Source organism: Diaporthe citri (assembly GCF_014595645.1).
Source record: "Diaporthe citri strain NFHF-8-4 chromosome Unknown scaffold_5, whole genome shotgun sequence".
In the NCBI taxonomy this organism is placed as follows: Eukaryota; Fungi; Ascomycota; class Sordariomycetes; order Diaporthales; family Diaporthaceae; genus Diaporthe; species Diaporthe citri.
Window position 1 is genome coordinate 2,576,182 of NW_025064850.1, and position 15,066 is coordinate 2,591,247.

The window sequence follows — 15,066 nt, forward strand, 5'->3', positions numbered from 1 at the left end:
GAAGTGCTCATCGCCAGAGGCGATCTTCTCCATCTTCGTCCTATATTGCAGACCTGCTTGTATGAAGGCAGCTTTTGAGCCCGTCGTGGGCAGGAAGGGTCATGCCTGCGACCCAAGCAGAAAAACAGCAACTGTCCACGTGCTCGACGTCGTCGTTGGTCAACGATGTTGATATTTGGCCCCAAGATGACGAGCGAATAGGACGTGCCAGACGTCCAACGTGATAGCGTCGCAATGAGGATCTGCAGCATGAGAACTCCCCCGGGTACACGCCCAACGATGCTCCTCAGGTATGGGTTGGACTAATAAAGCGACTAACGCAGGTGGTTTGACCGAGCAGAACATGTTCAAATCTGGGTTCATCTCGAGCATTCCGGGGGTACGTCCAATGACGACCCCGAGAGTGCGTGTGCCGAGTGTGCCGCTACGGACTTCCCGCCCGCCAGGGGTACGATGTCCAGCACGGTCAGTTGCCCTACTCCTCCCCAGCGAACGCATCCCACCCTGTGCTGGACGACATCGCCCCTGGGCGTCATTTTCCTCCAGTTCTAGCAATGAGCCAACCGCACTTGGCATCTGGGCCCGCTCCTGCGCTTCTCCTTTCGGCAGACCGCTGTATTAGCACACACGGACCCGTTCTGCCGCATGTACAGTAGTAGGTGGGATAGCCCTTCGAGAGGGCCGCCCAGGAAGGGTGTGGCAACCTACAAGTAGCGACGCGCAGGTGCATTGGATGCTGGCAACGAGGTCATTTCACTTTCGGCTGCTCCCGCGATAGCGCCCCGGGTGTGAAACCATGTTCTTCGCCTCCTTATTCGCCTGCCATCGTGAGCGTATCCTGGCGACGACAAGTACGGGCTGTCCATCGAGGAGGTAAAGGGCCTTGATCCTGTTCTGCCGTCTAGGCACGATAGAGGACTTGGTCACCGTGCTGCTCTTTTTTGTTTCCCTATTGTCTGGTCAGGATACTGCTCATCAACATTAACCATGATACTCCCGACTCAACTCACCGTCCTGGCTGTTGCTGCCGCAGCGGTATCCCCCGTCCTGGGCCGCGCCGCCGGAGGTGGCCTGAGGCACAGCAGTATCGACGGGACACCCGTGAACAGCACGAATTGCAACGGGAAGTCGTACTCTTACAACGAGCTAGCAGGCTACGGCATCATCCCCAGTAACGCGACGGATAAGTTCGGGGACACCATCGGCGGCATCGGCAGCGCAAGTGAGTGCCGGATCCTGCAACGAAGGCAACCTGGGCTCGGGTCCGAAGACATGCGGAGCGAAGTTATACTGACCTACCTTAGTCGCCTTGGACCAGAGCTCGTGGAAGAAGACCGATGATGGCCTGGGTTACGAAGGGCTGTTGTGGACGTCGCCGGATAGAGGCTGGTGAGCGAGTTCCTAGCCACAGGCTAGTCTTTTGCACACTGATAGAATCATCACGTGGAAAGAGAGACCTCAGTGTTGAGAACGGGCTGGCGAGTGCTGGCCTCAAACTTTTCAACACCCTGGCGGAAGGCTGAGGTATGAGCGAGTATCTCTTGTCTTGGACATCATGGGCAACACTCCTCTGGGCTGAAATGATGTTGCCAGCATGTGGCCCCTGGATGAGGGCTTTCCAGATTGTTGCTCCTCGTGACTAGAGCTACGGTATTTCGAGGTGAGGTGACGGCCTATGTCTGTTTCTACTTGGGTATGGCACAGTTGCAATTACCAGATCAGAGAAGATCAGACATCAGATACCTAGCCTACGGCTTCTCGACACTCACCTCGACGTATCTAACGTCAATCGTTTGAATTTCAAGACATGTACTAAGAGGCTGACTCCATATACAGGAACACGCAAGGAACTCTCAGTATGTCGAACAGCTGCCTCCACTTCACAGGAATGATCTATCGAGGCAATGGAGAACCCCGGCCGAAATTCCATACTACGCCATGACTGTTCAGATTACTGACAAGCACGTGTTGAAGACTTCATCAACCGCGTTCACAAGTTCCATATCACTTTAGTCCCTCAACCCAATGCCACCATCGACAGCCCAGCATCGCCCAACCTCAATTTCGACTACGTCGACACGATCCTCTTGAGCGGACCCGATGGGCAACCAACAACCGGCCTAGACGCAGACGGCTCGGGCGGTCTGGAATACGATGGGTTCCCACAACTACCTGCTGCAACATACACCGGGGATGGATTCGGAGCCGACATCACCAACGGGACCACTACTGAGCGTATCTCCGTGGACAGCGAGGGCTTGGTCATTAACGATGATGGGACTTTCTGGGTCAGTGACGAGTATGGTCCGTACGTCTGGCTCTTCGACTCGAACGGGACCATCATCTCGGCCATCAGGCCCCCAGAGGCCATCATACCGAAGAGGAACGGCTCTGATTCTTTCTCGGCTGATTCGCCGCCCGCATATGAGGATGATGGCTCCGGAGACGACGTGATACCCGCTGACAACCCCACGGGGAGGAACAACAACCATGGTCAGTGTTACTCAGCCCAAGCGGATTCCCAAGATGGAGGGAAAGAGGCAATGGGGGCACCGTTACTGAAATCGCACATAGGCTTCGAAGGTCTGTCCGCCTCTGCTGACGGCAGGACGCTCTACCTCTTACTGCAGGCCGCAGCCAACCAGGAAGGTGTAAGTTCAATAATTCCCAAGAGACCTTCACTCACAGGACATCATGGGCCAAAGGGCAGGAAACGAAGTTCAACTTCATGGGCTTTGAAGTCCGATGATCTGGCTAGGCTACGACCTAGATCTTGAGTCCAGGAGCTGACCGTTGCCCATAGGGTCTCTCATCCCAAACCGAGCGATATACCCGCTTCCTAACCTACGACGTCTCGGACAGGCTGGCCCCAGCCTACACATCTGAGCACGTTGTGCCTCTTCCCCTGTACAACGACTACACGGCCAAGGCCTCAAAGAACCCCAAGGTAGCTTCCCAGTCCGAGGTGCACGCGCTTCCCAACGGCCAGTTCCTAGTCCTGGCGAGGGACAGCGGCTTCGGCCACGGCCAGGACGAGTCCCTGTCCGTGTACCGCCACATCGATGTCTTCGACGTCGCCAACGCCACGGACATCAAGGGCAGCGAGTACGACTGCGAGGAGTGCGCGGTCGCGAGCGCCAAGGGCAAACTAGACAAGGCGATCAGCCCAGCGGCGTACTGCTCCTTCCTGGACTTCAACGTGAACAGCGAGCTGGGCAAATTTGGCGTCCACAACGGGGGACACCAGGACAGTGGTCTGCTTGTAAGTGGAAAATCCCTCAAAAGATCATACGTGCCACAAGGGCACACTCACATTCATGCGTACTACGCTTCGAGGCGCTTGTCTTTCTCGCCACCTGCAACATGGCCCCCCGTTGTATGCGGGAAAATTTTCTACAGCGGCAAGTTCCAGGTGGTCGATGCTAACATCGACATACGGCATCAGAACGAAAAGTGGGAGTCGATAGCACTTGCGCCGGTCGACCCTGAGAGCCACGGGGAGGACTACTTCATAATCAGCCTCAGCGACAACGACTTCATTACCCAGGACGGGCGTCTCAACTTTGGGCAATATCAGTACGCTGACAATAGCGGCTTCAACCTGGACACCCAAGCACTAGTCTTTAGGGTGACCCTGCCGTCCTAGAAATGCCATGGGTTCACCACTTTTTCGCGCACAGGGAGGCGTGAACAGTCGCCCGATCTTGTCCACGTGGGAGTGAGTCGATAATATGATGGTGGTCCAACCGAAGCCGGGCGTGCGGCTTCTCCTCGCGGGTCTTTTTCGTTACCCTGAGGCTTCCGAGGGGCCTAGACTTACTGTCTTGCTGTTGCTGCTATTGCTATTGTCGTCGTTGTTGCTGTGAGAGGGAGGTGCTGTGCAAAGAGGGGGAGGGAACGGACCTAATGTTGTGGAACATGACAAGCCCTGTGCATTTCTGTACCTCATCCGGGGGGGGGGGGGGGGGGAGGCGTTGCGCATTTCTGTTTCGCAGGTCGCTGCCGGGGATTCGGGGGTGTAGCACATTGCGTGGCCACATGATCGCGCCCGCTACGGCAGGGAGGACCAGTTGTTCAATGACAAAAGTGACACTCCCGAGATTCCCCTGAGCAACGAGTGAATGGGCCGCGGTCATCTGATCGGAGTGCGGCTGCGTGCACCCTCGAACACGCCTGTACGCCGGCGCAGGGCCCGCCCCAGCTGCCCAGCCAGCATTTTGTGATAGTTGATCAGTCACCTTCTGGGGCGAGGGGGAATTGCACGTTCACCGAGCAATGTTACACGGAGGATAGTGTACCCAGTGACTCGAAGATGCAGGTCTCGCTGGAAAGGGAAAGCCGTCGGGGTGCCCTTGATTCGCCCGCGGTGAGGCGAGTAGATTGCAGGTGGGCAGCGTTTCTTCTCTCCATCTCGCCTAACATCATTTTCATTGCACAAAACCAGGGAGAGCAGTCCAGGTGGCGAGCCTGTCGGCATATTAGACCATCAATATGCCCTCCGTCCTGGAGGGATCTGCCCCAGTGGGCGTTTCGCATCCCGCCACCATACACGAATATGTGTTGCACAACATGATGTTTGAAGATGCTGCCGTCAGACGGCAGCAGCTGTCAACATCTCAATGTCTCTCGTTGGCTTCCCCAGTTTTTCACGGGCGAACCAGCTTGGGTGAAACCTTGTCTGGCTGACCATGCATAATAATAAAAGCGTGGAGTCTCCACCTTGACCTGTCAGGTTGTAAACGACAGGATGCACTCAAGACAACACGTCTGAAGAGTAAGAGCCACATCATCGTGCAGCCTGCTGTAAGGAATATACCGTCTGCGAGTTGGCAACGGCTCGCAAGGCGGGGCGATCGGCCGGCGGATTAAAGCGTGTCTATGCACATACATACATACATACATGTCTATGCATTAGCTACTGTGCCGCGAGGCCAACAGGGTAATTTCACCCTCGCCCCTGGCCTCAGAAGGCCACGAACGACCTCCAGTGCGACCGACGGCAGCCGAGAGCGTAGGCACAGCAAGAATAGCCGACGCTGCGGCTCATTGGATAGCTGCAGGCCCGCAGAAGCAAAGGGTCTAGACTCAGGCTGAGGATTAGTCTGACAAGGTCGTTGATTCTTGCTCGCATCGCCAAAGGGTGGGAGGGGACCAGAGAGCTCGCCCGGGCCTGGCTGGCTACTGACCATGCGGACCGAGTTCGCGGGCAGGCAGAGCTCGTGGCAAACAATCATGAGGACACCCTCGGGCGGCCATCGTCAAAGAGCTAGCCCCCACTAGCTTGCGCCGGCTTCACCTGTGGCGGCGGCGAGGCAGGGAGGAGAACCCCGTTGTGATATATCATACACCACTAGCCCACGGCTCCAGGCAGGCAAGTCGATGCACGGCGTCGGTGGTCACGGGCAGCTCCAGACTGCTGGGACAGATACCAAGCCTTCCTCAGCATGGCGAGGCTGGAGTGGCGTGCGCAGAGCACTAAGGGTTGGTGACGAGAACGCCGTGGCCCGCATGACGGGTGCTGCAATCGTACGCTGGGGCCAGTTAGGCAGCCTGAAGGTGGGCACCTTGTGCCAATGAGTGTACGGCCTCAGCACCAGACCCCATTAGGATGGATGGAATTTGCCGGCATACCTTGCCTACTAGCGGCTTTCGCTCCGGTGTATTAATGTCTCCAGCTGAAGAGGCCTGTTGTTTTGTGATGTTGGCCGATGGTGTCGAGTCGGATTCGCATAAACGTCCCTGGATGCACGAGGCCCAATTGAGTCGAACGGAACCTAGGCATTCGTTTCGTTGGCCAGGCCACCCGTTGTCTCTGACAGCGGCAACAATACCGAGCCAGGGAAAGAACTCGGCCTCAGCTCAGCTCCAACGACGATGATGGTTGGCGCCGCAAGGAGAGGAGGGAGTGTTCGCCAGATGGGACCATTGAAGGCAAGCGGCAGGCGACCAGGCAGGCAAGGCGACCCGGCAGCGGATTTTTGACCCAAAGAGGAAAGTGATATACCATCCAGTGCTTTTTCAAGGGAGTTTGCAGTAGTGATCCATTGCCGTAGGCAGTTCGGTAGAGGTATAATAAAAAGAAGTATGATTATTGAAAGACGAGACCTGCTCCGTACAAGCTAGGGGCGTGTGCTTTCTGTGCCGTCCGGCGAGCGAGGCATCAGCCTTGTGTGGTTCGCAGGATGCCTAACAGTATCCGCCGGCTGAACACTGCAGTCACGACGTATCACATACCAACCCCCCACAAAACTGAGCCGCGTCCCGGCATTGTTGGACTGCTTCTGATGCCTTGTCGTTGCTAATTCAACGTGCTCGACCTATTCGTGTATGTCGCAGCCCTTCGGTGGTGGAGACCGGGTGGAGCCATACGGCTGGAACATATGCAGTCGTTGGTCCCGCAACACGAATCCTGTGTCCTATTTAGTCGCCGGGGACTCTTCATTGACGGCTAGCCTGGAGCTCAGCCCATGCAGATGAGCGTAGGTAGGTCATGTCCTTTTGCCCCCTGCCAGTGGTCCCAAGAGCATGGTACTGGAATGTTGTCTCGTAACAGGGGCCGCTCCGTTGCCCGGCAGGCATTAATAGAACACCCTGCGGTGGATGACCGGTTGGCTGCCGCCACCGAATCAGGCGATTCAACATTCCAACAGCTTGCTGACGAATGTGTGTGGTGTGATGTGGTTGAGCCAAAGAGGTCACTGCCGCACCGTACACGCCATGAGCAGTAGTAAGTCGCCTGTGGGTGCGCCTCTTCCCCTTCATTGCTTCTTCCCCCTTGCGGAAATGCGGGGGGGAAACGACATGTCGATATCGGCAGCCGTGACGGGCCAGTTAAATGTTGGTGGTGGTGGTTGCACTTGCAGCGCCCTCTGGAATTGGAGGGACAAGGAGTCTCATCCTCCTGGCGTGGGTAGAAAAACAACGAGGTCTCTGCATCATTGACACCGGGGGGTGTGTGTTCTGGCATTGGTGTTGTCGACCGATCCCAGACCCCGAGGCAGAGAGGAATTGAAGAGTTTTCTCGCACTGGCATGTTCAGCCTCAATCGCTGACTCCTTCAGCCATTTTCATCCGCCGAGCCCTGAAACCGATCCCTCGAGGGCCGTAAGTACCCGGCCTGGTGGCCTGTACATAGTAAAGTAAGGGAGACGGTCGAGCCCCGGCCACCGGTACTCGAGAGTCTCCGGTTCCAATGCTGAGGCTGTGGCACGGCATCAGAATTTTTTGGTGCCCCAACCTCGACACCACCACCCACGCACGGTAAGCACTAGCATGACCATGTTTCGAAAGCATCTTCCGCGAAGAAGCGCAAGATGAGGCCTCTTCACGGACGATGAAGATCCGCGTGGGGGTTGCACAAAGAAAGCTGCTCTGTCTCTGAGCATCCACAGTACTGAACGAACACGATGACGAAATCTGCGAGAGCCCGAGTCACGTCGTCGACGATAGTGGCCATAGCTGGGTGAATGAGAATTGTAAAGCCATGTCGCTTCTATCCTGGTGGCCGGCCAGTAATGATGAGTCAGGCAGGTCCTCGCGGATTTCGCAGATTTCGCAGGGCCAGCATACCGCGCCGGCGCCGTCGTCGAGCTCGGAAAGGACCTAATATCCGTCCTCTGGAGCAGTGGGCGATCAATAATCTGTCCGAAATGGCGTTGATCATCCGCCCGCCCGCGCTTAGGAGTTTTGACAGGACGGAACCTAGCGCAAGAACCAATCAGTCCCTCTTATACCCCGGCCGGATCCCTGCTGGCGACATGGCTTCCGCTATTTTCTTCAAGGACTCCCCCTCGATGAAGAGTTTGACTCCGTTGGTGTACTCAAATGTCGCCGGCGGCCTGGAACGACGCTTTTGTGAGCCTGTTTTTATTTCTCTGCAGAAGACGCTTCATCGTCGACCCGAAAGTCGGAGCCCGAAGTCGTACTCATCAACTAAGTTAATGATGTCGGTCGCTGTGGATGAGGCGTGGGTGCGTCCGTAGGAGACTGGGGAGCTGGATATGAATATTGCCATTGGGAGGCCACTGTGGCTGCCTTCACTGTTGACAGCAGCTGCACGTGGTATGCAGCGCTGGAAGCACTCGCAGGAGAGCGCATCGATCGAAATCCATCCATCTGATCACTTCCTGTTTTCTTCTAGGCCATCTTCCCACCAAATCTCGGTTGACAGGGCCCTGCCGAGATGGATCGCCTGGATCAACGTCATCTAGCCTTGCCAAAAATAAAGCTGATTTACGCGGGTAGTGCTCCGCTCCCTTTGCCCTTGTCCGCTGACTCACTTCCCACCACAAATTGATAAAATGCAGCTTCGTGAAAAGTCTTCTGCTCGGCTTTTGTCGCAGTCAGCCAAGGGGCCGGCGTCTTGTCATCATCAGGATGGGCTGGCGGCCGACAAGCAGGTTAGGCGGGGCCGAGCTCCAGAATGTAGGGCCAGTCGAGGCTTGCATGCAAGTCAGGTCAGAAACACACCGAGCGCCATGTACGAGGCGGGCCTTTCCGTGTTTTGTAGCACCACATATGAGTGAGAATTCCCCGGTAAGGCATGCTCAAACGGAAACAACGCGCCCATCAGAACCAAGCAGCTGGTGAATCTGGTCCGGGGAATAGGAATGCCTGCAGACGACTGCAAGGGGCAGGAGGCAGGCCAGAACGTCCATCATCTCAGGCTTCCCGGTCAGAGGTGGCAAATTGATTCTTTTCGGTGGTTAGCCGTGAAGATTTCGACGTCTCTCCCTGGCAAGCCCAGCCAGCCCGATAGAGATGACTCTCATTATCCGTGATTGGGACTCATGGGCTGGGCAAAATGGGCTTGCACAAGGACACCGGGGGTCTATGTGCGCATAGGCAGGGCCATTTCCTGCTGCTCCACCGACGTGAATAACAAATTGGCATGCTGTGAGTCGATACTGCTGTGTATGTCATCCCATTTCACGCGGTCACGAGATGTGACGGGCAGGGTGACAGGCGGGAATAATAACAACAGTCCTGAGTCCGGTGCGCGCCCCGTTCTGAGCTTTGAATCTCGGGTCGCCTGTCAGCCTGCCGAATATACACGATGGAAATTCTCCGAGTCGGATGGTCCGCTTCGGCCGGCGAACTACCGCTCATCGGACCCGGGTTCAGCGAGAGGATTGTGATAGGCACCTTGTGGCAGTGTGGGTTGCTGCAGCAGCAGTTGCAGTTAACTCTGCCCTGCCCTGTGTGCCGTCGGCATCCCAAGAGGAGAAAAGCGTGGGCTGTCACCTTGTGCCGGGAGGCAAAGGTTCGTGCGGAGCAGACTTCTGGATGGCGAATCACGATCACGTCGTACTCGCAACCTCGTCGGATGCTAGAAGCGGGGAATGCCTTACCTGAGAAGGCAAATCTGCAGCCCTTGGCCTCACACGTGCTTGCTTTATTAGTTCGGCGTACAAAATCCGTCCGGCGTGGATGTCCGGTAGTAGTACATAGTAGAGCAATGTGAGGCATAGCGTACTGCGTTGCCTCTTTTCCCCGCAAGGCTGCCAAACCGCACTGAGCTGAATGCAAGTCACGATACTCGAATGCGATTGTGACGATGTGATACATGCTCACGACGCCTGCCATGGCGGGGTTGAAACGGGGGCTTGGCCAGATGATGCCATGAAGCAGTCGAGAGACCCATTTCTTGTGTGCGAAACATCCGACCCACCCACTCCCGTGGGGGTGTGAGGCCAAGCGTTCATTCCTCGGTACCTGAGGGTGGATATGGGTGTGCAGAGGCCGTGGATGTTCGCGGCACTCTTGCAGCAATGTGTTATGATTACCTCTGCTGTCCAGTACCGTGCCTGACATTTCAGCATCGTGCATGATATGACGCAGTAGTAGTGCCCCCCCGTCGTCAGTGTAGTACGTATGTGGGCAGTCCGGCTTACCCCCTCCTGGCAGCCTGACAGTATCTAGGTGTGGGCGGCTGTATGTCCCACAGACACAGCTACAGTGCCATTGTTAGATAGACTACTGCAGATTATTGGGGAGAGGAGCGCGAGAGAAGAGGTACAGCCATTGATAGAGCACTAGATTGCGGCAGTATCGCCGACCTTGGCAACTGACCAGGCTGCCAATCGTGGGGCACGGGAAGGCACCCTCTAACCCGTCATGTGCCGGAGTTCAAATCACGATGTGGTATGCCAGTGGGAGGGGGATAGGAATGGCAATGAAAGGATGGTGGCCCCAAAGCGACGCGAGTTCCAGCTTGAAACCTCAAGTCTGCAGCACATTGTAAACCCTGGTTCCTGGAGCCGAGATAGCCAACCCGAGCTGCAGAGAGCGAAAGAGGCCGGCCGACCAATTGGAGGTGGTCGAGGTCACACCCCACCCGTCGTGCACGAATCGCTTGGCTAGTCCGGTGATGATGTCGTCGTTCAATAGGCCCGCTGAGGTGGTTTCGTGATGGAGCACTCGGCGGGAGATCCACTAATCTCCGCACCTCATCCCGAGAAAAATGTGGAGGTGGAACCCTTGACGTCTTCGTGTGGGCGGATGGTGTGTGCAGTCCACACCCTTCTGACCAGGTCGTTCTCGCAGTGCATCATGCGTGAAAGAGTCGTCGAGGTTGTAGGGACGAACGATTGGCCACGTCTAGCGCGGGCGTCGATTCAGTTGCTGCTTAACTTGGCCCTGAACTGAGTAGTCTAGTTGGTAGTTCTGTAGAAGTGATGGATGATATTGCAGCCTCGTGGCGTATGATCTCGTCATTGTGGTAACGATAGGCGCGAGAGGCACAAACGCCATTCAGCCTCGCCGAGCAATTGGCCGGGCCTTCAATAACAACAATCACTTACAATATTGCGACTGCTCTCCTTAGCCATGCGGACAACCTGCCAGGGTAGAGACCTTATCACTGGGCGCAACCCCATGCTGAGTTTGAAGCAGCTTGCGTGCCGAGCATCGCAAGGCCGTGGTCGAGTTGTGGGTGAGATGCTTGAACTACCTACAGCATAACATTTGTGAGGCCGGCGGCTCTAGTTGGACCAATCATTGACGCTCATACGGTCAAGTAATTTTCCTAGATAAAGTATGAGAACACACCCAGGCTTGCGTGCACCTTGGAGGCCAACGTCAAGCCACGGACAGGCGATAGTGGCCCCGGCCCAGGAGCTGGACGAAACGGGTCGGCGATGGTCCAAGATGATTAGTTGGCCAGGCTGGTTTGATAACCAAGGTCTTTTTTGGGGAAGACGCTCTGGAGCATTTGTTGCCGTCATGCAGGATCCCAAACCCCAAGCCACTTTGTAACCAAGGTCGCTGCAGGCTCGCAAGGGCTCATGCATACGTGACCAGTCAAGGCATAGCGCCTAGGGAAATGCCCACGTTGATGGCGATGGTTTCGTGTGCTTGGCAGCGAAAAGAGGGGATGGGCGTGGGCGGCAGGCAGTGTTTAGTGCTCGTCTCCGGACTGGTCATCGGTCAGCTGCGCAAGATCTCCACGATCCATGCCGCCTGCAGCTCCGTGGCTTGTCCTGCATGTGCCTTGATGGCTGGTCTGGTCTGGTGGTGTGATGGAGGGGGGGTGGGCATCGCGAGAGCGCAGCCACCATGGTTATGCAGCACACAGTAGCTCCGCTCTTAGATGCACCAGGTTGCACCGGGCGTTGAGGGAGGGAGGGAGACACACCAGACACAAGAGCAAGAGAGGCATGGGCTCGCCGGCGCCGATCCCAGAGCGTGAACGACGGAAATGGACGCCAGGTTGCACTGCTCTGAGACGAGGGCCATCGTGGAGGCGAAATGCAAAACGATTAGGTTTGATAGCCAGCGGCGGCGATGTGTCAACATGGCCACTGTGCAGCGTGGCTGCCGCCGACGGCGCGGGGATAAATGTGAGGTCGTGGCCATGATGAAAGAGCACATGCAGCCAAGAGGGAGAGGTCGCGTCACTGGAATGCTACACGGCAGGACTGCGAAAATTGCATGATGCTTGGACTGGCTGACTGGACGGCGGCTTGCTGGAGCGCCTGTCGCCGTGCAGGCATTCCCAGTGCCGTGTTTACAATGCTATGCACTTGCTTGCCGGCCCTGGGGACTGCAGTCAATCAATCAATCACCAGCGCCTACCAAGTACGGCCCTCAGCAAATGCAGGTGCAGCTCCAGGCCCGTTCCTGCCCTCTCGCGCTTGACCTTTGAGCTCTTCCTGCTGGCCTGGACCTGGCGCTGTCGACGGCGCTTACGGCTTGGCCTCGCCATCCTTCCCTTGTGGTGCACAATTTCACTATCTCGTCCTGATTCGAGCGACGGATTGCACGAGCGCTATTACCGAACCCGCGGGTCGAGCTCGTGCTGTGAAGCTTCTCGAGATCATCTCAACCTTGCAAAGATAGGGGGGACGGGATTTGCGTTGAGGGCGACGGAGCCCACTCCCAAAGTAACGCTGGCCCGGGGGCTTCCTACTGAAGACGGAAGTGCATCGCGACCCCCACGTCCCCGTTCAGCGAGCCGTGAAGATTAGGCCTTTGCCCATCCGTCTCAACCCTCCACAAGCAGGCGACGGTGCTTGCAGATCGCAACATCTTATCTATTAGCGGACCCTGGAAAGATAACTACATCCACGACTACCGCGTGGTAGACAAGATGGCCAGAGGTCCAGGTGAGCGAGGGATGATCGTGTCTTGCACTGTGAATCCAATGTGCTCATGCGAGACGGTTCGCCAGACACCCAGACACCCACCCATCCATCACATCTGCAAATCCAAGACCCTGAGTCTGCGAGAATGCTGGAGCACCGAGGTTGATGAGTCGAGAGAGGGAGAGAGGGCGACAGAGCCGGCAGACAATTGGCGAGAGCTTATTCCCCAACCCGTACTATCTTTTACTTTTGCATCGAAAACTCAACGCCCAGGCCGCAGCATGCTGCTGCAAGCCAGAGTGCCTGATTCCGTGCTCCTGTGCAACTGTGCAACTGTGCAACTGTGCAACCAGGACATCAAGGGCCAAGAGAGGCCAGGCCAGGCCCCGACCGGAGCAACGAGAGTTACTCCCTCACACATCGGTTGCGTGAGCGGCAAAGTTTAGTTGATCAGACCAGCCAGCCGGCAAAATCCACCCGCCCATCGCTGGACTGGACTGGACCGGACGGTCCTGACGGCACCATCCAGCCTGTCCAGCCTGTCCAGGTCGGTCGACCTTCACCTTGGTCCTCACGGCTGTCTGTTCGTCCACGGGGTGCTGTGTCCCAATGTTACTGCCCAGTTGCGTGCGGATGGGTCCACCTCCCGCAATGCAGCAGACCAGGACCAGGACCGGGGCCAGCAACCGGCAACATCAACAGCAACAGATGAGCAAGCTGCACCCACGGCCAACTCCACTTTGCTGTGGCCACGCCCCGCGCCTCACTGCCTCGTTCTCGTTGCACGGCACCTTGATGATGAGCACGACAACGGCAGGTGTGTATCTACGGTACGGCATGCACTGCGTATGCTTGCTGCTTGCTGCATTTTGATGCACCAGGGGGCCGTGGGCTTGCGTGGTGGTGGGCACCTCTGCTCCTAGCCCCACGCCCTCCCCAGCACCACAGCCAACCTGTCCTCCTGCACTCCCCCAGTGCTGCCCAGCGGGTGGTGTCTAGGCTGCCTTGAAAACTTTTTCAGAGACACCCGGGCACCCTGTCTGTTTTGGTCTATGCTCTACGCATCACACGCCCTCTGCCCACCCGCAACACACCACGCCACACCACTCCACGGCCATCACCACCACAGTGCAGCACGCCTTGCATGTACACACGTACCCTGCCACCCTTGCACCCTGGCCAGGATGCCAGGCTGCGCTAGCGCTAGGTCCGATGTGGGATGGTCGCTCATGCGTGACAAGGCCTCCCCGGCTGTGATGCCTTGGGGAAGTCCCAAGGCCGCGCAGGGCTCCTGTCGTTTTGCCTGTGTCTTGGTCGAGAGTAGAAAAGCTGCTCCTCCCCTCCCAAGCTTCATCTATCAAGTACACAATCCACTCAACCACAACTTCACTTCAACTTGGTTTTCGTTTCTTCTTGACATACCCGACTCTGGTCCCGACTCCTTCTACAACACCTTGGCTTCTACCAGATCACCATCAACTCAACCAGTCTACACGCAGCTCGCTGTATCTCGCACTCGCTCGCCGGACTCGTCACCGTCGCCTTCCAACACCAACGCTTGAAGACCGTCGCCGTGAGAACTTGCGTGTGAAGAACCAGGTCAACTTGGAAAAGGAAGCACAGCAAATCAAACTCGCTCGAGCAGCCTCAACTATCCCACGAAGCACACCAACCGCACGAGATCCCCGTGGTCTCTTCATCAGTTGAATAATCCTCGCCTGCTCTTTGCGTGAAGCACTTCTACACCAACCAACAACAACCACCCTTCACAATGTCTTCCGACTGGACACACTCTTACTGCCTCACCTGCGACAAGCAGACAGACAGCACCACATACTGCTCCGAGTCCTGCCGACTGGCAGAGTACGAACAGTCATCGACCCCCAGCACCGGCCCAAGCTCCCCTGCCTTCAGCGGTCCTAGCTACCCATGGGGATATTCGAAACCCGCAACGGGGTTGAACAAGCTCTACCTGTCACCAGCCTGTGACTTCAGCCATTCAGCCGCGCAATCGTCACAGCGTCGTTCCTCGCTCGCCTTGCCGCAGCGGGTCCTCTCACCATCGAGCTCCCACGCCAGCCTGTGTTCGATGAAGAGCACCTCCTCTGCCAGCACGGAAGCCGCGATGCAACTATCTGACGCGGCCAGGAAAGAGCTGCTCGCCTACGCGAGCTCGTTCGAGAACGCCCGATCTTCACGGAGGCAGTCTCACTGAACATTCGATGAGTCTTCGGTGGATTGCACTGTGGATGATGCCATTCCTTGGCACCACTTCGTTTCCTAGATACCCCACTTAAACATTTTCGGACCTTGGAATTTCTCGGGAATACCCATCACCACTTCATCAATGACATCTGGCGGTCGAGCGTGATCTCGTCATTTTTGTCGCCCTCCGATCATCGGCGAGCCCCCTGGCCTTTCTGTCATTTATGTACCACAAAAGCATCAACCGGAGCACAGCATTACTACAAAAGTTATGGGT

General features: G+C 56.7%; 3 protein-coding genes across 3 annotated transcripts; 2 read left to right on the forward strand and 1 right to left on the reverse strand.

Moving 5' to 3' along the window:
• Positions 1 to 987: 987 nt before the first annotated feature.
• INS49_011346 (uncharacterized protein) lies at positions 988 to 3,646 on the forward strand (the record flags this gene model as incomplete). Its single annotated transcript, XM_043172064.1, has 7 exons — positions 988 to 1,222; positions 1,305 to 1,389; positions 1,837 to 1,856; positions 1,975 to 2,493; positions 2,575 to 2,651; positions 2,804 to 3,262; positions 3,446 to 3,646. The coding sequence occupies 7 exons, from the start codon at positions 988 to 990 to the stop codon at positions 3,644 to 3,646; spliced, it is 1,596 nt and encodes a 531-aa protein (XP_043023809.1).
• Positions 3,647 to 7,717: 4,071 nt separating this feature from the next.
• On the reverse strand, positions 7,718 to 8,014 carry INS49_011347 (uncharacterized protein; the record flags this gene model as incomplete). Its single annotated transcript, XM_043172065.1, has 2 exons — positions 7,718 to 7,838; positions 7,926 to 8,014. 2 exons carry the CDS (start codon positions 8,012 to 8,014, stop codon positions 7,718 to 7,720), a joined length of 210 nt encoding a protein of 69 aa, XP_043023810.1.
• A 6,341-nt stretch (positions 8,015 to 14,355) lies between these two features.
• Positions 14,356 to 14,799, forward strand: INS49_011348 (uncharacterized protein; the record flags this gene model as incomplete). Its single annotated transcript, XM_043172066.1, has 1 exon — positions 14,356 to 14,799. The coding sequence occupies one exon, from the start codon at positions 14,356 to 14,358 to the stop codon at positions 14,797 to 14,799; it is 444 nt and encodes a 147-aa protein (XP_043023811.1).
• Positions 14,800 to 15,066: the final 267 nt, after the last annotated feature.